Source organism: Scedosporium apiospermum (assembly GCF_000732125.1).
Source record: "Scedosporium apiospermum strain IHEM 14462 chromosome Unknown SEQ_SAPIO_0132, whole genome shotgun sequence".
NCBI classification, from domain to species: Eukaryota; Fungi; Ascomycota; class Sordariomycetes; order Microascales; family Microascaceae; genus Scedosporium; species Scedosporium apiospermum.
Genome location: NW_015971833.1, coordinates 1701210 through 1723316, shown reverse-complemented (window position 1 = coordinate 1723316; position 22107 = coordinate 1701210). Strand labels below are relative to the sequence as shown.

The 22107-nt window shown below is 52.2% G+C and overlaps 2 protein-coding genes and 4 pseudogenes across 2 annotated transcripts; 4 read left to right on the top strand and 2 right to left on the bottom strand.

The window, feature by feature from the left end:
- Nucleotides 1-1096: 1096 nt before the first annotated feature.
- On the bottom strand, nucleotides 1097-2464 carry SAPIO_CDS9202 (annotated as a pseudogene; the record flags this gene model as incomplete).
- A 1499-nt stretch (nucleotides 2465-3963) lies between these two features.
- SAPIO_CDS9201 (putative Metallo-beta-lactamase domain protein) lies at nucleotides 3964-5018 on the top strand (the record flags this gene model as incomplete). Its single annotated transcript, XM_016790652.1, has 2 exons — nucleotides 3964-4543; nucleotides 4609-5018. 2 exons carry the CDS (start codon nucleotides 3964-3966, stop codon nucleotides 5016-5018), a joined length of 990 nt encoding a protein of 329 aa, XP_016639955.1.
- A 1547-nt stretch (nucleotides 5019-6565) lies between these two features.
- On the top strand, nucleotides 6566-8494 carry SAPIO_CDS9200 (annotated as a pseudogene; the record flags this gene model as incomplete).
- A 1549-nt stretch (nucleotides 8495-10043) lies between these two features.
- On the top strand, nucleotides 10044-10949 carry SAPIO_CDS9199 (annotated as a pseudogene; the record flags this gene model as incomplete).
- Nucleotides 10950-11414: 465 nt separating this feature from the next.
- SAPIO_CDS9198 lies at nucleotides 11415-17577 on the bottom strand (annotated as a pseudogene; the record flags this gene model as incomplete).
- Nucleotides 17578-20037: 2460 nt separating this feature from the next.
- On the top strand, nucleotides 20038-21463 carry SAPIO_CDS9197 (uncharacterized protein; the record flags this gene model as incomplete). Its single annotated transcript, XM_016790651.1, has 6 exons — nucleotides 20038-20192; nucleotides 20261-20341; nucleotides 20438-20815; nucleotides 20874-20901; nucleotides 20956-21233; nucleotides 21295-21463. 6 exons carry the CDS (start codon nucleotides 20038-20040, stop codon nucleotides 21461-21463), a joined length of 1089 nt encoding a protein of 362 aa, XP_016639954.1.
- Nucleotides 21464-22107: the final 644 nt, after the last annotated feature.

The following is a 22107-nucleotide window of genomic DNA, read 5'->3' as shown; positions in this document are numbered from 1 at the left end:
GTGGCTGGACTGCCCACCGCCCTGGTCCTGCCTAGAGGGAGAATTACCACTCCGATTGGGGGCTAAAATTTGCGCTGAGCCAGGCAGCTCTGAAGATTAATGCGGTTGTGACTCTGTTCGGTTACCGTCATTGATGTCTGCCTGGTGTTGATCCTTCCCCGTATCCCCGCCCTGAAACTCACCGTCAAAAGTGCAGTCCGTCGAAATCTAGATATAATCCCAGCGAGGGCTGGGTGACTCTCGTTTGCTTATGACTACCTGCGGGCATAGATAGCGGATGCAAAATTGTGCCAATCTACGAAGTAGAGTCAGACCAATTTGTATTTGATTATCTGCTGTTTCGTGTCTCCGGAGTTGTGTCGCCGGTCTGGCCCAAAACCCGGAACACCCGCCGCCACACCCCGCACGTCTCCAGTTTAACGGGGGACTTTCACGAGCGGTGGTGTGCGAAGTGAAGGGGGCTATTCCGGGTTCGACGAACGAGCGGGGCGCTCGGCGATAGAGAATCTACATTGTACTTCCTCTCCCATTCGAGGGACAGAGTGCCGAATTTATTTAACTAGTGATGGTACCAGGATACCAGGACCTAGACAAGACGCACAGCTTTTTTACCAGCATCTCAAGAAGGGTGAGGAATCAATCTGAAAGAAAAGGAGGCCTAATGGCACCCTGATCTTCCAAATCGACCAGTATTCGCGGAACCATCTCATCCAAGCTCTATGGCCTTTTTGGGGTTTTAAAATCATTGTTTGCATGCCTGCTATTTTTAGGAATCGGCTCCACATTACAAACTACATACCTGGAACTCAGAGTTTGTGTCAAAGACTAGGTTGAGATCCGGGGGGGCAGGGCTGATGCGGAATCTCGGGATCTACATCGTTTAGAATCGCAAGGCGGGATTTACTAGAAGGGACCCGGAAGTGTGCAATGATCTACATCGCCTGGAAGAATATAAATACATGCCGCGGAATGTTTTCCTCGGGCTTAGTCCACAGAGAAACGGCAATCGTGGTCATGGATGCGTACAATAATTCTCTTTACACTCGTTAAAGGTACAAAAGATTTTCGTTTCCGTTTTTTTTTCCCCCCTTACTATTTACCTTATCCAACCCCGAGGTCCCGCCCAAGTACCCTTTACCATAAAGTTGGAGTAAACCCATGGGAAGAAATCCTTCTTCAAAAAGTAAAATGGCCGACGTGGAACTCCTTGGTCGATGCCGAACCAGCCGGCAAAGGTCTCCTTTGGCTCGCCGCCGTACTTGAACTCGGCAAGGAGTACCTTGCCGTACTCGGTCAGCAGGGGACACGAGGTGTATCCGTCGTACACCGACTCGACCTCCTTGCCATCGACGGACTTGAGGACATTGGATACTAGGACGGGGACCTGCGACGTGATGGCCGCGATGGTCTTGGAGGTGGGCAGGTTGGCGGAATCGCCCGCCGACCAGACATTGGCGTACTTGACGTGTCGCAGGGTGTCGGGCGCGACGTCAACGAAGCCGGTTTCCTTGTTGGCGAGTTCGCTGTTCTTGACGAAATCGTAAGCTCCCATCTTGGGAACCGCGTGCAGGAGATCGAACTTGCGCTCGACGCGCTCCTGCTTGCCGTCGACGGCGTGAGAGAAGACCGCTGTGCTGCCGTTCACCTCAATCAGGTCGTGTTGGAAGAGTCCCTCGACGCACCTCTCCAAGCGTAGTGCGTTGAGAGTCTCGGAGTACTTGGGCACGCCGAACATGGCGCCCGCTCCGGTGGCGAAGGTAATGTGGATGGGCGAGCCCTCAGGGCTGTTAGGGCTGTAGAGACCCGCTCGCTTCCAGTGGTCAAGGGCGAGCCACATGGCCTTTTGCGGGGCGCCGGCGCACTTTACGACGCCTGTGGGCTGGGTGAAGATGGCATTTCCCTTGGTCAGGTTCTTAATGGTGCGGAAGGTCTTGTCGCAACCCTCGTAGCCATAGATGGTGGACACGGGAGCGTTGGGGTCGGCAAGGGCTTCAGGCAGGCCCTTGATGCTGTCGTAATTGACCTTGATCCCCGGCACGACGACGAGGTGATCGTAGTTGAGTTTGTCACCATTGTCCAAGGTCACAGTGTTGTCCTCTGGAGAGAAGGAGGTCACACTGTCGTTGTAAAAAGAAAGTTTGGAATCAATCAAGTCCTTGAGGGGTGTCCGTAGGTCCTCCTTGTTCTTCAAGCCACCGCCGACCAGGGTCCATCCCGGCTGGTAGTGGTGCCATTCCGCGGGATCGACAACGGCGATGTCCCCCGGAGCGAACTTGCCAGATCGGAGGAGCTGATGGCTGATCGCCAAGCCCGCGCTGCCGCCGCCCACGACGACAATCTTGTGGCTCTTATTGGAGATCAGCGGGCTTTCTGTGGCGAAGCCCCGAGTGAGCGGCACGGACAGCGACGAGGTGAGTCGGCGACATGCCGGGGACCTCGTGGCTGCGACCCGAAGGAGAACCATTGTGGACTGAGAATGAGGTAAATAGGACTGAGTGGGGAGGGAAAAACGACGAAAAAAAGAATGATAATGAATGGGATGGAGAGAGAAAGGAAAAAAAAGAAGGAAAGAAAGAACAAAATTTGGAAAGGTAGTTGGGAAATTATCTATAGACACGGGGCGGATTCTACGAGCTCGAAGCGAGGCACACGGGGCGGGATTTTACCTCCATGGGTGGCATCAAAGCCGGGCCAGCCTTGGCTTGCCACACACTACGCAGCACACTAGCATTGCACGCATTGGTACGCAAGCAATGAAACAAATATAGATTAGAACGGGAACCGCCCGGGCTAGTGGAGAGCGGGAGCCGTCGAGCTAAGTGGCAAATTTATGCAGAGAAGGTTGATGTTTGAGCCAGTGTCAGTTCAATGTTCCTGAACAAGGGGCGGCTTCGATCCGGACACGCGGAGCCGCCATTCCGATCTGCATCGCTGATGGATATCATTTGACAAGGGTCGTTGAAATTTTTTGATTAGTGAACAAGGGGGCCACTCGTATTTTCAGGGTCCTTGGAGCTTGGTGCTTGGAGCCGGGGGTGATCATTTTTTTTTCTTCAAGTTTTTCTTCCGTCCCTGAGGAGACAGCGCGGAAAACTTGCTCATCGTACGATCTGCCTAGCGGAAGCTTGGGCTTTTAAAAAGGATGATCGCCGAACAAAGTAAATAAAGAAGGTGTCCAAAAAATATCATTGGCTCCTCTCCGGATTCAACCGAAGTTAGAAGCCAGATCGACGTTATTTCGTGCAGAGTTATGACCCCCCCCCCCCCCGAGAATCCTGAGAATCCTGAGAATGGACAGATAAAATCTGGGGTCAACGCTGTTTCGCCCGTTTCGCCCTGGTGGCGAAGGGACCCGCTCAACCCGCTGAGCCGATCCGGGGAGTTTCTTTTTCGGCGACCACAACTTCGGCGACCATCGGGAAGCATCGGGGGCAACCTTGGCGGAAAATCTCCGAGAGGGAGAACGGGGATCATGGGGCCATCATCAGATCTCATGAGATCCCATGGCATTGCTAGAGAAAGCCTTCGTCGCCGATAAGAAGATATTAATTTCAATCCCATCGTCAATGCGTTCAATGCGTTTCGTGCATTCCCATGCGTCCCCTTTGAGATTCAAGTTGCTCTCTTCGCCGAAATTATTAATTCAGCCACCCATCATCGTCACATTGCGAGGCGTTTTGCTTGGAAATCGCCCTCTTTCCTCGCCTTTGCTCGCCGAATTGGATCGAATTGAATAGAATAGCTCAAGCTCGAACATTTAAGCTCAGAGATTCAACCTCTTTTTCATCCTTCACGATGCAATCCCTTCGACGAAAAGTAACTTCGAATCTCATTGCGAGGCCATCGGGACTAATCTCAGCTTCGCCGTGTAAAGTCTGCACACAAATTCACCCACTCAGGAAAATAACAACGACATCACCAGCAACAACAACCGCAACCAGAACAGCACCAATCATCCGCACCATGTCTCTTACCAGCTCTGTTAACGGTTCCCAGCAGCCTGCTTCCGCCCCAACTGCCACTCCAGGAAGCAGCGCCTCATACAGCACGCACGCTCCCTTGGTTCAAGAGCCCGTCATCCACGACATATTCGAAAAAAAGACCAGCACTTGGCAATATGTCGTCGCGGACCCCAACACTCTAAAGGCCGTCATCATCGACCCTGTCTTGGACTACGACCCTGCCACCCTGACCGTGTCCACCGAGTCTGCCGACGCTTTGTTGGCGCTGGTCGCGGAGAAGGGCTACAAAGTCGAGAGGATCCTCGAGACGCATGCCCACGCTGACCATGTAACCGCTGCATCCTACCTCCAGCGCCGATTGGAGAAGCAACAAGGCCACAGGCCTCTCGTTGGCATCGGCAAGAGGATTGTTGGTGTGCAGGAACTGTTTAGCCAGAGATATGGCGTTCCGGAAGAGGAGTTCAGGACGGTTTTTGATGTTTTCTTCGATGACGACGAGGTGTTTGATATTGGCGAACTCAAGGCTACGGCCATTCACCTGCCCGGACATACCCCGGACCATCTAGGCTACAAGATTGGAGGTGAGTAAAGTCGGGGGGGATGCGAACGATTATCTGGATCATAGACTGACAGTGAAAAACGACAGACAATGTGTTTTGCGGTGATTCCGTCTTCCACACGGATATCGGCACTGCGAGGTGCGATTTCCCCGGTGGCAGCGCCGACAATCTTTTCCTCTCCGCGCAGAAGCTCCTCAGCTTGCCGGACCACGTCAAGATCTGGACCGGTCACGACTACCCTGCCAATGACCGCAAAGATCCCGTCGCCTGGCAGTACGTCAAGGACCACAAGCAGGAGAACAAGCATATCAAGGAGGGCACCACCTTGGATGACTTTGTGGCCATGCGGAAGGAGCGAGACAGCACGCTGGGAGAACCGAGGCTGCTGCACCAGTCACTTCAGATGAACATTCGGGGAGGACAGCTTCCCCAGAAGACGGCTTCAGTGCACCGGCTGATCAACGTGCCCTTGAAATTAAAGAACGTTGAATGGTAGAGCTGGCCAGAGCTTGGAGGAGTTGACGGGCGCTAGCAGGAGCGAGCAGGAGCGAGCTGAGCAGCGGAGCGGGTCGTTTATGTGGTTACAATTAGCTATCTGCGGGCTAAATTGATGTACTAAATGAATGTGTTAGCAATTTCGAGCTTGTTCAATACAACTGTCAGTCAACGATGCAAGAGCGGGATCTTGTGAACTCTATTGTCGTGGCCCATTCGAGGGTTGTTAACGTTATGCAAGACGACAGGGCTGGTTATTATTGACATCAGAGGACGGATCGGGAATTCCTCGCATCAGCCCAGTCAAGCTCTTGGGGGGTTCGGTTATGCACTAGTTCCGGGCCCCTGTGAGATTCTGGTACTAGTTTACGAAGTAGATTACGTAGTTTAAAAGTTGAAGCCCTGAGCTGGAGCCTGGATCTGAGAGCTGAGGTCCTCCATGATTCCCCAAGTCCGAATCAAATCCGAACAGAGTCACGTGATGAAACCCATCGGAGTTTGCAACAAGCCCCGATGAACGCGTCATAACGTCAGAGCGGTCGCATTCCACGTGATCTGCAGGCGACTTATCTCGAAGCGGAAAGAACGGCAAGACATGGGTGGTTCGCCAAGAGATATCGGACTCGGATTTGGAACAAGATCAACTCCAACTCCAAGTCCCGGCCGAGTGGGTCCGACTATCTCCCATGTGGTTAATCGACCGCTGCTGTGGGGACCAAAAGCTTCTTCCTTGCCTTCCAAGCGTGCAAAAAATTCGTGTTGTTTTGTCTTGCCTCCCATCAAGCCGAGGTTCAAAGCTTTCAGCTCGGATTGGGTGGGCCAGACAGGTACTTTGCGCACCGCTTTGTACCTTAAAAAGGAGTAATATTTAGCGAGGGCTCCATATGAGCTCCATATAAAAGGAGATAACGGAGTGGATGAATCGGATTCGGGATGTTGCGTGGGATGCGCCTGCCAATGCCACAGATCTGGGTTTGCATCGCCGGTTCCATGGTTGTATCGTCTTGGATTTGAAAAGCAGCCCTACCCAAGGAGCCAAGATCAAATCCGTCGGGTTGGCTGCATCTTGTGCCCGTCCTAAGTAATTATTAATAGAAAAGGCCTTTTGAATCAATCGGATCTGACGGCCCCTGCGAGATGCTACGAGATGGGGGGTGTGTGGCCTGTTTCCGCCATTCCCCTTGCCATCTCTTGTTGGTCCGTTGGTGGTGAACATAACGCATTAGGGAATTAAGGCCCCTCATCCGTGTGTCTCCGGGGGGGCGGACAATTTAAATCCGACGGGTTTGATCGCGGGATGCTACGACATCACATTCTTTTTCTAATTTGCTATTTTTCTACTTATTTCCTTTATTTTGTATACATGTAGTCGAGATCCCATCTTGCACGTACCCCTTACCTTTCTCCCATTCCTCTCCTTTCATTCCGTGTCCTTTAATCGCCCAAGGTAAAAGTTCTTGCGCTTGATCTCGCACATCGTCAAGCTTCGCCAACACTTGCAAGACTCACGATCCCGCCCCTGGACAAACCCCCCTTCCGATCCCGGGCATGGCCCCCCTCGTCACCACAAACGGGCTAGCGCCCAAGGAGAAAGGTGAGGCTCCGGTTGATGAGCCGGTCGCCGTGACCAGAATACCCGTTTGGCGCATGGTGTTCGATCACGCAGGTGTCACCGACGAGGTCGCCAACTATCCTTTTCAGGGATCTGGTACAGAAGAAGACCCCTATTTAGTGACGTGGATTCCAAACGATCCCAGGAACCCCATGCTCTTCAGTGCTGTCACGAAATGGACACTCACTATGACTGTGGCTTTTACCACGCTTGCTGTAGCGCTGGTATCCTCGGCGTACACGGGAGGCATTATCGAAATCATGCAGGAGTTCCACATCAGCAGCGAGGTCGCTACTCTAGGCGTATCCCTCTTCGTCCTGGGTTTCGCCATCGGCCCCGTAGTCTGGGCTCCCTTGAGTGAGCTTTTCGGCCGACAGATCCTCTTCTTCGGCACCTACCTTGCCCTTACCGCCTTCAACGCCGGCGCCGCGGGCGCCCACAATGCCGCGACTCTGCTCGTTCTCCGGTTCCTCGCAGGAGCGTTTGGTTCATCCCCGCTCACCAACGCCGGCGGAGTCATCGCCGACTTGTTCCCCGCCTCCCAGCGCGGTTTGGCCGGTGCTCTTTTCGCCGCCGCGCCCTTCCTTGGCCCCGTGCTTGGTCCGATCACCGGCGGCTTTCTGGGAGCCGGCGCGGGCTGGCGGTGGGTCATGGGTTATCTCGCCATCTTCTCGGGCTTTTGCTGGATCGTCGGCAGTCTCCTCGTCCCGGAGACCTACGCGCCTGTGCTGCTCAAGAAACGGGCTGCCAAGCTGTCCAAGATGACAGGCAAAGTTTACAAGAGCAAGACCGAGGCTGAGCGAGGCACGGTGACAATTCGCCAATCGTTCGCGACTGCCCTCTCACGACCGTGGATCCTCTTACTCAAGGAGCCGATTGTTCTCCTCCTTTCCATCTACATGGCCGTCATCTACGGAACGCTCTACATGCTTTTCGCCGCATTCCCTATCGTGTACCAAGTAAACCGGGGTTGGAGCCAAGGCATCGGCGGTCTTGCCTTCTTGGGCATCATGGTGGGAATGATAGCTGCCATCACTTACAACTTGTTCGATAATAAGCGCTACATCAGAGTCGAGCGTGAGCACAATGGATTCGCGCCGCCCGAGGCTCGTCTTCCCCCGACAATAGTTGGCTCCATCGCCCTCCCAATCGGCCTTTTCTGGTTCGCCTGGACGAATTCTCCGAGCATCCACTGGCTGGCCAGCATCGCCGCCGGTGTCCCGTTCGGCTTCGGCATGGTCCTCGTCTTCCTGAGTCTCATGAACTACCTCATCGACGCCTACACCATCTTCGCCGCCTCCGTCCTCGCCGCGAGCGCCGTCCTGCGATCTCTCTTCGGCGCCGCCTTCCCCATGTTCACGAGGTACATGTACCAAGATCTCGGCATCCACTGGGCGTCGAGTATCCCGGCGTTCCTGGCCCTCGCCTGCGTTCCCTTCCCGTACTTGTTCTACAAGTACGGCGCACGCATCCGCGCCAAGTGCGCATTCGCCGCCCATTCCGCCGAGTTCATGCGCAAGCTCCATGCCGCTGCTGCCGTCGCAGAAGAGCAGGATGAAACCGCCCACCCGTCTGAGGACGGCGGCGAGAGTGAGCTTTCTCGACCTAGTTCGCGCGGTTCGGAGAGGACTCTTTCCCCATCCATGGAGGCCGCAGAAGCGAGACGGATGAGCCGCGCGCGTTCTCGGCCGTCTGTGTCTAGCCTCGAGCGGAGGCAAAGCCGGCGGTCTTTCACCTACGATGGCAACCCGTACAATATTGATCGGGTGAACACGCACGAGTCTGACTTCCACCTGCACTCTCCGCACAGCAGGGAGGGCCACGCCCACCATGCCCACCATGAAAGCAGAAAGTCCTTGTCTTGAGCGGCCCTTCGAAATTTGGGCATCCGGCGCGGCCACTTTCCGTCACTACGTTTTATTATTCTCACTCTCCATCAACACTATGCCTATAGATTTTTTCAGTTTCCTTTCGTCCATATTATCGTCACTCTCCACCGTCATCAACTTTTTCTTTTATTTCCTATTAACACTCATAATTGCATGGGCGGGTCATAATTCAGTGTGTACATACATCATCTCGATACAAGGGTGTCCATCGGGGACCTCGGAGTCACGGGTATAGACTGGGTTTCTTCTTTTTATCGTCAACAATAATATCTGATTTACATTACCTACGCTTTCGAAACCGTGAGGCTCCCAAATCGGGTACGAGCCTGACATGCTCTGACCGTGTTAACAGTATTTTTTGGTCTTGTTTTTTTTCCCCAACCACGTATGCAGTCCGTGATGGGGCCATAAATTTCAGAAACCCCCGGCTCTCCCGGCCACCTTTACGCTGAGACATGTTTTGGAGTCCGAAGAGGATGTTCCCATAACCTTGATTTTGCGTCCCGTGCCCTTGGACAGTCGGTTGAGCAGAAAGAATCTCCGTGTTTGCAGTAAGCACGGAACGGATTTCAATCCTCCCTTCAAATCCGGCTGTCTGTAATAGCTCAGCACACTAATTACGACGGCTATGCGGGGACTGCCAGCAGACTGCCAGCGACTTCCCAGGATTCCGGTCCTCGCATCTATCGCGTTTTCCTGCTCCTATCCCCGTCAACCGGTGCCTTTGCGCAGCAATCCTTCAAATATGATTCTGTCATTTGTGAGCATGCACGAAGTATTAAGGAGAACATTGGAAGGATGCAACTCTGGAACCTAACGGCCGGTTAATGGGGGTTAGGATGCCGCCGTATTATATGCCTGGATATTTGCCCATCGAGCGGTTTTCTGACACCACTGCCGTATCTTCACCAATCATCGAATAAGATCATGATCCACCTATTCGTAGATTAGAACGGCGACCAAAGCTCCATGCGTCGCGTCTTACGAAGTACGGGAGGATCCCTGCCCAAACCAAGAACCCGGCAGGTCCTAACCAAAATTGTCAGGTAGCATTCGGGAGGGCTCTCGTTTACATAGGTACTTCGTAGCGTATTCTACTCCGGCTTGGCACATTCTGTGCAGGGCAAAGCCTGCTGGATAATTGGCGAATCGTTACCTGGTAGTCGGAATGAAAAAGACCTGAAATTCGAAAGGGCAGGATTCTTAGCATGTTCTTCCGTCGCGTCTTGAAGAACCAGTGACGCTTCGAAGGATCCTTTCTGCCATGGCGAAGCGTACTCTCCATTAATAAGCGATGTTCTCCACTGGCGGTACTCCGCCCAGTGTGTTAAGGCCGTAACCACGTCGCCGAGTCCACGCGACGTGTGTAACATAAACATAAATACAAACACAAACACACACATATCCGTACACAACACCTAAAAGTTACAGAGTCTCGCGGACATCATCATTGATCATTGTACCAGTTTGAGCAAATTCAATTAAACTCAAGTGATACACAGTCAGCCCGCCTCACACGAAGGAGATGGCTGACCCTGCGGATCTCTTTGTTACACTGCCATCGGGATGTCGAATCTGCTACCGGGTCTATGGTAACCTGTCAGACCCAGCGTTCCTTATCGTCGGGGGATATGGGCAGGCCATGACGCAAAAGACGGGAGATTTCGAACGACTCCTCAACCCGCCAGACAATCCCCACTGCATCATTCGATTCGACCATCGGGACACAGGCCTCTCGTCTGCCTTTACTAAGCCGGACGATGACACGCCAGTATATACCCTCGATGACATGGCCGGCGACGTCCTAGGTCTCATCAAACACCTAGAGCTCAAGAGTGTCCACCTCGTGGGCTCGAGCTTGGGCGGACCGATTTCTTGGCTCGCCGCTAGCCAGATACCCGACATTGTCCGCAGTCTGGCGCTCGTCGTCACGAGTCCCGTCGGACGTATACAAGATTCCAAGGACAACCTCCCGCCGCTCCATCTGGAGGGATCATACTTGCTAGGTGAAGCATATGACCCGCCTATTGACCCAGACGACGACGAGGGTTGGATCAAGTGCTACATGGGGATCGACCTCGCCCTCTCGACGCAGCCGCCCACAGAAGAGGAGAGGGCCGAATCGAGGAGGGAATCAGAGATCACGTACTACCGACAAAAGGAGAGCGGGACCATGTGGAAAAGGATGAACCATTCTGACGCCGCGGGTGTGAGATGGCCTCGGGAGGCGCTCAAGAAGATCAAGTGTCCAACGGTCGTCATTCACGCGGCCAAGGACCAGATCTTCCCGTTCGAGCACGCCAAAGCTCTAAGAGATGATGTGGAAGGAGCAACTCTGGTGGTGATTGAGGACTGCGGACATGAGATGCCCATTCGAGCTCGGCCGCAGATGGCAGAGGCGATTCTTGCGAACGCGAGGAAGGGAGAGTAGGCTGCGGATACTGGTATTTGCTACGAAGGTTCTGGGTCATTCTTTTTTAACCCTTTTCCGCGTTGGGTCTCGCGGGCTTTCGTTGAGTATTTTGACACACACGTCAACATCCTCGGTGTTAAAAAAAAAAAGTCACAAATTGTTGAGAAGTGTTGCCCAGCTCAAGTTCGGTTCTCTGCTGCTTAACCGCGGTAGGTCTAGATTAGGAACGCATGGTGATAAATCAAAAGTTGTTAATGACATTACTTGACTTGATATAACAACATCAATATTAGTGAGTGACTGTTACTTGTTTAGCTCAAGGTTTTAAGCTACAGTGGGCTGTGAACGCCAGGGCCTAGAGAGGTGCCACTGTTTGTAACAAACCACCTCCATAATTCATCTATCTATTCAACGTCGTAATTCCTTGTTTGAGCTATTAAGTGAAGGGATAAGGATACAAGATAGAGGAAAGCCCATTTCTCTTCACGAAAGCTTCGCCTTGATGGCAGGAACTGCTGCAGCCGCGACAGCCACAGCGCCTCCTCCTACCTGAACCGCGCCTTGGACAACGGCAGCCCCAATACCACCCATGCCGGCACTCTGAAGGGTTGCGAAAACACTGCCAGCGGCCACATTTCCGATAGAGGCCTGAGTTCCGGCGGCGATGGAGCCTGGAGGTGTAATGCGTGTGAGCTGTGTGTTATGATTTCAAGTCATAAACGGCGTCCAAAAGCTCACCTGCTGTAACTCCGTCGATACCAAAGCCAAGAGTAGCTAGCGCCGGAGCCGCCAGAGCGCCTGGTGCAACGACTGCTGCTGCACCGATAGCGCCAGCGGCGGCACAAACCGACAGTCCAGGGTTGGCGGCAACCCATTTCGCTGCCTTGGACCTCTTCGTCAGAATATAATCATATGCCGTGGGAAGAGGGATGGGAAATTAGTACCCCTGAGCTAGCTATGGGAATAGCTTGCGCCACCTCCATCGCTTTTCCTGCCATGGGGCCGAGGGCACTAATCGAAACGGCAGTGATGGCACCTGTAGCATCGCTTGCTGCCTTGATAGGTGTTACGAGTGAGTCCAACATTATGTTGAGTTCTGGTGTTTGAGCGGGAAGAAAAGAAGAGATGGAGGGGGAGGAGTTGGCGAGTTGACCCCTCTTTGTGCCGTCATGATCATCCTGTTTTGTCCGTTCTGTTGGTTAGGCAGCCACAGCGAAGCCTCATCTTTTGGCTTTGAAGGCCGCGACCAATCGAACGTCTTTTGTTCCACGCAACCGCTTCTGCGACCAGACAAGGACCAGCCAGCTCTCCCGTTCTCAGAGAGTTCATCACCTGAAATCGGCCAAGTGGAAATGAAATAAACAAAAACCAAACGAAGAAAGACTAAAAAAACAGCAAACTATAAAATGGATGAAGAGAGACAGACAGTTCTACACGGGGTTATTTATAATTGAAGTCCTGGGTGAAAACAGAAAGCCGAATCCACTCCGCCAGGTCCACTGACTGGGGTAGGACGCCCTGTGACAAGCATCAACCTTCGCTTGCTGGGCGCTTTGACCGAGAGTTCGCCAAGCAACTCGGCGTCGGGCCAGCCTGTTGGTGTATCCAAGACACAACCATGGCATTTCGCCCCTGGACAGTGGACACGCGTCTGTGTCACTAATATCTCATTCAGAAATCCGCTGTTGGACTCCGCTGATTTGGACAGCTCCTTTAGTCTTCTTCCACTATCAGCGACGTCTTCTCGGGGCTAGAGTAGAGCACAAACCGGCACCAGAGGTCTATATCGATTGGAGCATTTATACCGTTCGGCGCCGGCTGGAATAGGTGTTGATCGGCGAGAACGGTCGATGGTATGTGACCCACCCTGGGAGTGCTATTACCTGACGCATTTGGGATTTGTCCAGCGATGCTGCCATCGTCCTCCTCACTCACAACCTGATCAACCGGAATATATCTTTCGGACGCGATACACAGGACCTTGAATCGTTTTGGGAAGTGGTGGAGAATGAACGGAGAGTATTCATCGTTCTCCATGAAGATGTGATGGGCTTCGCGAAGGAGTCTGCCTGCATTATCCCAGTCTTTAACCTCCGTGCTGTGCGCCGCGTACCACAGTATACGATGGAGTTTGATCTCGACGCAGATTTCATGTTCCATAATTCGGTCGCTGTCCTGGAATGCCACCGTTGCAGCATCATATCGGCCGAGGGACGAGAAATAAACACCCTCCAACGATCTAGCCCTGCCCCGGCGCAGGAGTAAGAGCTCCTGGCTCATTTGCCCGCCAACCGACTCGGACATTTCAAAGGCGCGGAAGCTACTAAGGAGCTGATCCGGCGACCTGCTTTCCAAGTGCAGTAGGTCGGATAGCCTACTTCCCAATTGTGGTATGAGATCCAACGCTTCTTCCTCCCGAGGTTCAGTTGGGTCGAGGGGGATGGCGTTCATGTTCACCGGACTCTTGCTTCGTAGAGACGCAAGGCGCGCGTAGAGCACCTTGATCATCGGGTGGCTTTCACCGAGGACGGGCTCCCAAATCTTCAGGGCCCTTTGGCGCACAAGAATGCCACAGAAGAATGCCGCCTGGAGCTTCAATGATGTGATTGACTTGCGGATCGTCTCTCGGCGTTCTCCTCGCGGTGGGGTTGCGTTATACTTCTCGACTCCTGTCTTCGGAAGCGAGAGAATATATCAGCAATTCCAGTGACAATTGTCTACGGGCAGCCCGGATGGTGGGTAGCCTCCATAACTTCGACGCCGAATTGCGATACGGGAATAAACCAGGGATTGACGCTAGACCAAGTGAGCTCCCTGTATCTCTGCGCGACTCTTTGATAGTCACTGTTGAACAGCCTGCCTTAATTCGCCTTTCAATGCTGGAACACGTGTTGGGGTTGGTGCGCAGTGGGCGAAGAGGGATGGTTTCATCATTGTGAGCCTCGCTTGTAATGTCTTGCATAATCTCATCGAACTCCTGAATCCTCTCGCAAGTGATTCGAGTCGTGTCTGGGCTGGTCACAACTGAGTGCTGACCCGGCATATAAGATGATGGAGTGCGATAGACAACATCAGGCGGCGTGCCTGTTCCCACGTTAGTCTTCACGGACGGCGACACCAAAATCAACAACATGCTGTTGAGCATCTCCTTCTCTATTTCTCGTGCCATGCTCCTCCCAAGGAAAATGCAAAGGTCGAAGTCGCCCAGAGCCTCTGAGTCTTGCCACGCCGCGGAATTACTGGAGTACCCTCTCTCTCTGGGTTTAATTACAATTTCGAGATGGCCTCTTAGTTTCGTCTGAGAAATAGCTCTAAGCCCAATTTTTTAGGTAAGGAAGCGCCTACTTCTCTGGAATTCGGAATTGCTACACCAATTGATAGGTCAAGAGTGAGGCCGTAGATGGACGGCCACCGGTGGCAGTATCTAGGCCTCCTACTAATTTGGCAGTAGGCGTGATACTATCCATAGAACTGACAAATTCTTTTTCGTCCGGGGGACAATTTAGCAAAAATAACATGCTTGACGTCTAGAGAGATACACCAACACGAACTAACATAGGTACTAGGTGCGGACAAAGATTGGAACTGATGATGGTAACCAACATCCCCTCTCGGTCCTACGGCACTTATATCTCATGTTATTATTCAGCGCTTAGTCCGTAGAATAAACTGTACGTCGGCTTCCATCCTCCTAGATGTCTCCTTCTTTCCATTGCTGTTTTGTGCCACGGTGTGCGTGGCATCAGATTCGTTGTCGGAACGCACAGTGAAGGATCGGAATGAGAGGCCAACCCCCAAGTCATGAAAACAACCATGGCAACGCCTAGTGGCAGACGAAATGAGTCTCATGCAGGAAACATTTGAGCAGATCCCTTCAATACAAAAGAGGCGCTGCGTTCCTCACGAAGATTGATTTTGTTTAACAGATGGACGTCGGCAGGCTTCGGCCGCACAGATTCGAAGCCTGCCCCCATCGCAATTCTTTCTTTCTTTCTTTCTTTCTCTTTTTTGTTCTTTTTTTTTTTTTTTTTTTTTTCCGCTTTTTTCCGCTTTTCCCCTTCTCCTCTACCTCTGTCCACAACCTATAGCTATGCTCTCATGGCAACATGCCATACCGAGCTTATGAAGTGGTAGCAAATCTACTTTTGCTTCTAAGTATCTGGCCATACTTGAAGAAAAGCCACGGAAAAGGCATCATAGCGACTGTCAAGAAGGCTAGCAGACTTGTAGCCCAATGGTATCCAAGCCGATCGTACAGGGGAATATGCACTAACGGGAAAGCAGCTGTTGTGCATTAGAATTGAACAAGCCGGATGCACAGTCAAGAATGAGGGACTGCGAATACACACCGGCAATGAGGGCTCTGAGGAAAGCATTTGAAGCAAGTGCCGAAGCAGCATACTGACTGTAGGCTTCGACCTGTGAACATGGTCATTTATCAGTTTCGTACGTCCAATTTTTGTTTGATTTTGACTTCGCGAATGAGCATGAGGAAGATTTTGTTTACGCCGACGTACAAGGTATGTGAATATTCCATTATACACTAGGATTATCCTATCAAGGCAAGTCTATGTTAGCAAATACTCCCAATCTAGACAGGTAGCAACAACAAGACGTTTTAGGGGAACATTTACCCGCTGCCGAAAAACATTGTTCCAATGACCGGAACTATCCAGTGGATAGAGGGTTGAGCGGTCCACGCAAACCAGAACAGGCCGATGGGAATCAAAACACAACCAGCAATAACTGGCGGTAATTGGTACTCTGGCTGGCTGCGGCCAGGCTCCCCTCCGGTTTTCTCACTCCTTTCTAACAGTCGCTGACGAACGCGGACCCAAACGGGGTTGGTAGCCCCTGCGATGAGCATACCAGCAACAATGCCGAGCCAGGTGAGACCGCACTGCCAAAGGTCCATATCATAGTTTTCACGGAAGACCTGAGGAAGAGCAGTGAAGAAGAGATAGAGAATACCCAGCAAGAGCGCCGAGTAAGTGTCCAAACACAAGCACATGGGCTCTAGAAAAAGCAGTTGAAATGGGCGCATGAGGGTAAGCGCCACCACTCGTCTAGCATCCGTTCTAACCGGCCCCCCGCCTGGCGCATAGTAACTATTGCCATCGGTTTCAAGTCGAAGTTTTCGTGTCTTGGTTTTGAGGACAACGGGATGATATGTTTCTGGGACGAAAACGATGATGGCGATGAGGAGTGCACCTGACCAAATTAGAATGATGTAGTAGGTCCATCTCCAGGAGAGATAGTAGTTGATGAATCCGCCGATCAGAGGACCACTTGAAGGGCCAACAAAGGGGGCCAACGCGACGAAGACCATGGGCTTCTGTAACCTATTCTTGGGGAAGATGTCCGACACGGTACCACCCGAAACAGACAGGAAGGTACTTCCAGAAAAGCCATGGAAGAAGCGAGTTACGATCAATGTGGCAATATTCTGTGCAACAGCGGATGGGATGGTCCATATCACGAACATGGACCAAGACGTAAGATAGATAGGTCTTCGACCATAATGCTCGCTCAATGGGCTTGTAAGCAAGGGGCCACAGGCGAGGCCCAAGACGAACGTGGAAAGCCCAAAGGCAGAGACGAGGCGACTCGCGGCGAAATCGTTGGCAAGTTGCGCGTAGGTAGTAGTATAGATTGAACTGGTGCAGGTTCTGTGAAAAGTTAGCATCGCCCAAAGACACTTTACGTATTTCCCTCTGGGTTGTGGTTGTAGGGGTGGCTGTTCTCTCCTCCCCCGAGTGAATTCGGCGCTTACTCACACACAAAATGTTGCTGTACAGATAATCGCCACAATTAACCACTTGCGAAAGACTGGAAGGCTCCTCGGGGAGTACGGGTCGTCGATGTCTTCCAATCCAACTTCGACGGCCTCATCACAGGTTCTCGAGGCGTCTACTTCGCTTTCTTCTTTGATGCGCCAGCTCGCGGGCGGACTGGTTGTCTCGTGGCGTGTTTGACCATTAACAGAGGTACCTAAAGAGATTTCCGTGCCGGGGTCATTGCGATTGGATGCCATCCTTAAAAGTCCATCCCGTATTGCCATGAGAGGAAAAGTTAGGAACACCGCCGGGAGGATGGACCGTTGGGCGAAGGGATTTTTGGAATATTTGTAAGTTGGTTTAGTTTCCTATTTCAGTCGAGCTCTAAAATACGAGCAACGAAAGGGCAAGAGACCGAAAACCTGTCGACGTGAACTGATCTAACTGTTAACGGATAGATCGTCGGGGGATTTTCAAGGGGCTCCTCAAAACCCCACATTTTTGCAAGAAGCCGAGGTGTTATGAATTGCCAATCCATCACTACAAGACCCCCCTCAGCTCTCACTACTTTTACCAAATTCCCTCTGCAAAAATTCCATATCAAGGTTGCCTTCCAAATACCCAAGCCAGGCAGAGTCATATACGAATTGGTCGGCAGCCCCCATGAAGTAATTGGGATACGCATTTGCCTGGAAAAAGTCAGCGGTCGCGCCGCCGCTTGTCTGGTCCCCAAGAAGGCATTCGCCTGTCATGTCTGGGATCCCAAGGATGGACCCAGGCGGCGGCAGTTGTGATTCCAAAAGCGGCGAAGACAGCTGGACGGCAGAGCTCGCATGCACGCCAATCCCATCGTCGTGACGGCTTGTCATCGATTGGCAAGACTTTAGGGAAGTAGAATGTTGACCGAGCAGTCTTTGCAAAAGGTTGGAAAATGACTTTACAACCCACATATTTACGGGCCAGATTTTAGCCAGCTCTGTTAGAGCCAATATGCACTGTCGGGATTTGTTCTCGGCCAATTGTCTCTGGATGGCGTTCTTTTGACTCGTAGACAACGAGTAGATAGACAAGGCGCTAAATAAAGCAGGAACGCTTGATGGAGAGTCAGCGATCGAATCTCAGACCCCCGGGGGGGGGGGGGGGGGGGGGGGGGGGGGGGGGGGATGATGAACCGTACAAGTGGAGTTGTGAATAATGCATTATGCCTGCGGCGAGAAAATCTTCCGCAGCACGGGTGATGGCGTCGGCCGCTCGTAGTGCTCGTCTGTCTCTCTCGGCGTCGGGAAACGGTTGAGATGCCGTACCTTTCGGGCGGAATATAAGAATGCAAGCGCATCTCCACTGCTCGTTAACACTCGTCTACTTCGTACGTTGGGTTGAATGCTTACTGGTACGAGATATCAAGCATGGCAGCCCAGAATGACGCGTCCGCGGAGTCACCCACCAGGTCATCACACGTGCGTCTTGGTAAACAGGAATGCCAGTTTTGCAACCTGTGGAGGCAGGAGGTGGTTTCGTATTTTTCTAGCGCCGGCCGACATGGACTAAATTCACCAATTATGACATCCCCGACTGTGCAGGCACGCGTGTAAGCCAACGCTTAGGATCCCAGGGTTAGAGGCGAGCTCACGTATGGTTGACAATCTGGTAATCTCCATGAAGTAAGAAATATGGTGAGCCTCCTGTGCTGGCACCAATTCGTCGTCGAACCCCAAATCAACCATAAGATCGTTCTTATCCGGGGGCTCGTTATCACAGTCTTCGTCTCGAATGCGACAGGGTCGGCCCAATGCCGCGGCGACATGTCGATCGCGGATCTATCGGGCCAGTCAGTACCTGAAATAGGACGGCAACGTCGGACAAGGTTGGTTGGAGAATATTGGGGAAAATGCCCACGTAGATCGACCACCAAATCCTCTTCCAGATGGATCTTTTTCGGGGACTCATTGCCCGTCGAGCTAGACTACTTGAGTTAGGGAAGCCCACCTTCCAGAACAAGAAATAAGGGGAGAGTTTGACTGACGATCGATGCATCCCTAAAGACTGCGCCAGAGTCACCGCGCACCCTTGCCAGTACCAAGAATCCTTCTGGTCATTTGGCCCGAGCCACCAGAAACTGAGTAGATGAAGTGCTCCAGCAAGGATGGTCTCGTCCGTTTCATTATCAGCATCATACAGCACCTTCACACGGACGTAATGGGCTTTTCTAGCCTCCGTGCGGTCACTGTACCCTGCTAATTGGACCAGACTCTCTGGGCCGCAAGTTAAAGCCACCATATAGATGGCATGGAGTAGCAAGGGCGAAGCTCGACCTTGTTTATAGAGCGTGGTGAAGCTAAGCCTATCGATTACAGGATAGGCGGGGTGAAAGTGTTTGAAGAAGGATCGAACTAACTGGTCGCTTACTCGTCGTTCCGGCACGACTAGAGCATCCTGTAGCGATACGGGATCGCCCAGGTCGGACTTTAGGGGTAGGGAGAGGCTAGGATGGTCTGTGTTGTTGGCGTGCAGATGCCCTAGCTCGCGGTCCTTGGCATGGCGAGCCATACGAACAATATACGATAAAGTAAGTGAGTTCCCGAGAGGTGGCGATTGTCCATCTATGCCAGCTTGTGGACCGACAGGCTCTGCTTCGGAAGAGAGGAGTGCTTGCCGGTTCTGAGCGGGAGTGCGTCCATTGTTTTCACGGACATGAACAACAGCTGTCGGCGAGGATTCACCACCATCGTGATCGGGGATATTGCCCGAACCGGTGGCCAATTCTGAGGTCCGATGGATATTATTTGTGGCTGGGGCCGATCGGCGATGTGAGGGCTTATCACGCGGTTTAGCGGACGTTTGCCGAGTCCATCTAACGTTTATGTTTCAGCAAAGGTATCCGGATTTGTTTATAGGTGGATCTCAGAAGCATGCCTCCCCCTTCTCGATTCAATTAGCTCACAAGCTGTTTGCCGAGTGCGACAATGCCAACACGGTATACCGTCAGCTGCATCGCATTTCACCCTTCGGGCATGGCAAGCCTTGCAAGCAATTCGGGCTCGGCGGATACTCGGCGTGGTAATGGGGGATTGGTCCATTGTTTAGTGGCGTCACTTGTTTCTCGATCCGGACGTGCTCAAGAAAGCGAGGTCGATGTTTTCGCGAGGTCTTGTGCGTTGTGCGTCGTGCTCCAGAGGACTTGAAGTCGGAAAGCTGACGTAATGCCGAGCCAAGACACCTCGGCTTCTTGCCAATCCCGAGAGAGCTTCGTCAAAACCTCACTGCTTCCTTCAGAGTTCCAACGTCCTGCACTCCAATCGTTAGGTCCGCAAATCACACCGTCACCCGTCATGACCATGGACTTGGCAAGTAGCTCTGCGGAAGCCGCAGCATGGAAACACCGGATTTCCACGAGAGGAGCGCACGGCCTACTTTACGGCGATGTCTGGGGCCCGAGAGAAAAGTCCATGGGAAATCCGTGGTCGCCAACCAATCCGGACGGGACGTAAGTCAAACAATGCCAATGCCGTACCTGGCTTAATGGTGTGGTACTGATTTTATTAACAACATTAGTGTTATCCTCCGGCTGGCCGAGAATAGTCTGATGCACCAGGAGATCGGAAGTTTTATCAAGGAGCAGGTGTGGCACTCCGAGTGAATAAAAAAAGACAGCATTCTTACGATTTAATATTATTTTTTTGGCCGACCTACATAGATAAATATCCTACCAACCGAACATTTGACGTACAGCACCGGTCCCCGCGGGTCCCGCCGCCTTCGGCATGCAGCAGCGGCATTCTGGACAGAGGAGTTTAAGCCTTCCATCCCCATCGGAGTAGACAACATCTTCGTCACTCCAGGCCTGGCAAGTGCCATCGATGCGTTAACCTGGGCGATCTGCGACGAGGGAGACGGCATACTAATTCCGCAGCCACTTTACAATGGGTTTGTGATTGACGTCTTTAACCGGAGCAAGGCTAGAGTCATTGGAATTCCGTACAGGGGTGTTGAGGGCTATTCGACACTTGACGATCTCTTCGGCCCTGAGGTAAATGAAAGGGCCGTCGAAGCTGCCATTCGCAAGGCTAAGGATAATGATATTCGGATCCGAGCGCTGTTGATTTCTCAGTGAGCTACTACTGTCACTTGAGGAATGTGTCGGACCAATTGCTGACGGCTATGATAGTCCTCACAATCCGCTGGGGAGGTGTTACGTTCGTTGACTTATTGAGATCCGATTTAACATCAAATCCTAATCGCGATTATAGCCTCCCGAGACTTTGACTGCATTCGCATCAGTTTGTGGACAACACGGTTTGCATTTCATCTCCGACGAGATTTACGCGAAGTCCGTTTTCCGTAACCTCGATACTCCCGGCGCTGTCCAGTTCGTGTCCACGCTGTCGCTGGATCTTGAAGGTGTCATTGATCCGGCCTGCCACCATGTGCTCTACGGTGCTAGCAAGGATTTTTGCGCCAATGGCCTACGACTGGGCCTTGTCTATACTCAGAATGAAGGAATCATGGGCGCGCTATCTAGTATCAGGTTCGCATCTCCCAACTCGTCCTTTTCGGTATAACGTTAGTCTGACCTATTCTGAAACTAGTATGTTTTCGTGGTCGACGCATTTGATTCAAGATATGTGGGCTGCCATGTTCCGAGACCGACAATGGCTGCAGAGCTTCATGAAAAAGAAACTCGAGCTCATGACGGAGAATTATAGCATTGCAGTCTCCTTCTTCCGCGAGCATGGTATACCTTATTTTGATGCGTGAGTGCCAGGGTAGTGGGAAGGAATTTACCGAGATAATTATTAGACTAATGGTTCTCAAAGGAACGCCGGCCTTTTCATATGGATAGATCTTCGTCGTTTGCTTTTTCCATGCACGTCATCGTATGTCGCCGACTTTAGCGTTCTGAGGGTCGGGTCCTTAGAGGACGCTATTTATAAGGAGCGCGAGCAGAGGATTGCGGACATGTGCAACAAGAATGGCGTTATGATTGCACCAGGTCAAATATACATGGCAGAAGAATATGGCTGGTTTCGAGTGACATTTACAGTTGGCAGGGAAGCTTTGCAAGAGGGCTTGAATCGGCTATGGGTGTCAATAGAGGAGGTAAATAATCTGAGGCTGGAATGGACATAAGAGCTTTAGAGCGAGTTATAATGCTGGCTCTTTGATGTTCCAACTTCCTCATGCGTTGCTGAGAATAGCAGCGACTGACCCGAATCCTTCGTGCCCAAAACAAACCTCTCCGTGCCTGCTGCGTCCCATCTCCTTCTCCACTCCCTCAGATGCTTATTGTCCCATAGGGCCTGGCCTGTTTATCTTTGTGAATATGGCATGGTCACTAGGTCGAAGATGAGGCTTTTATTTCGTCAATTCGGGCTGCTGATCGGGAATCATCTGGCCGGCCA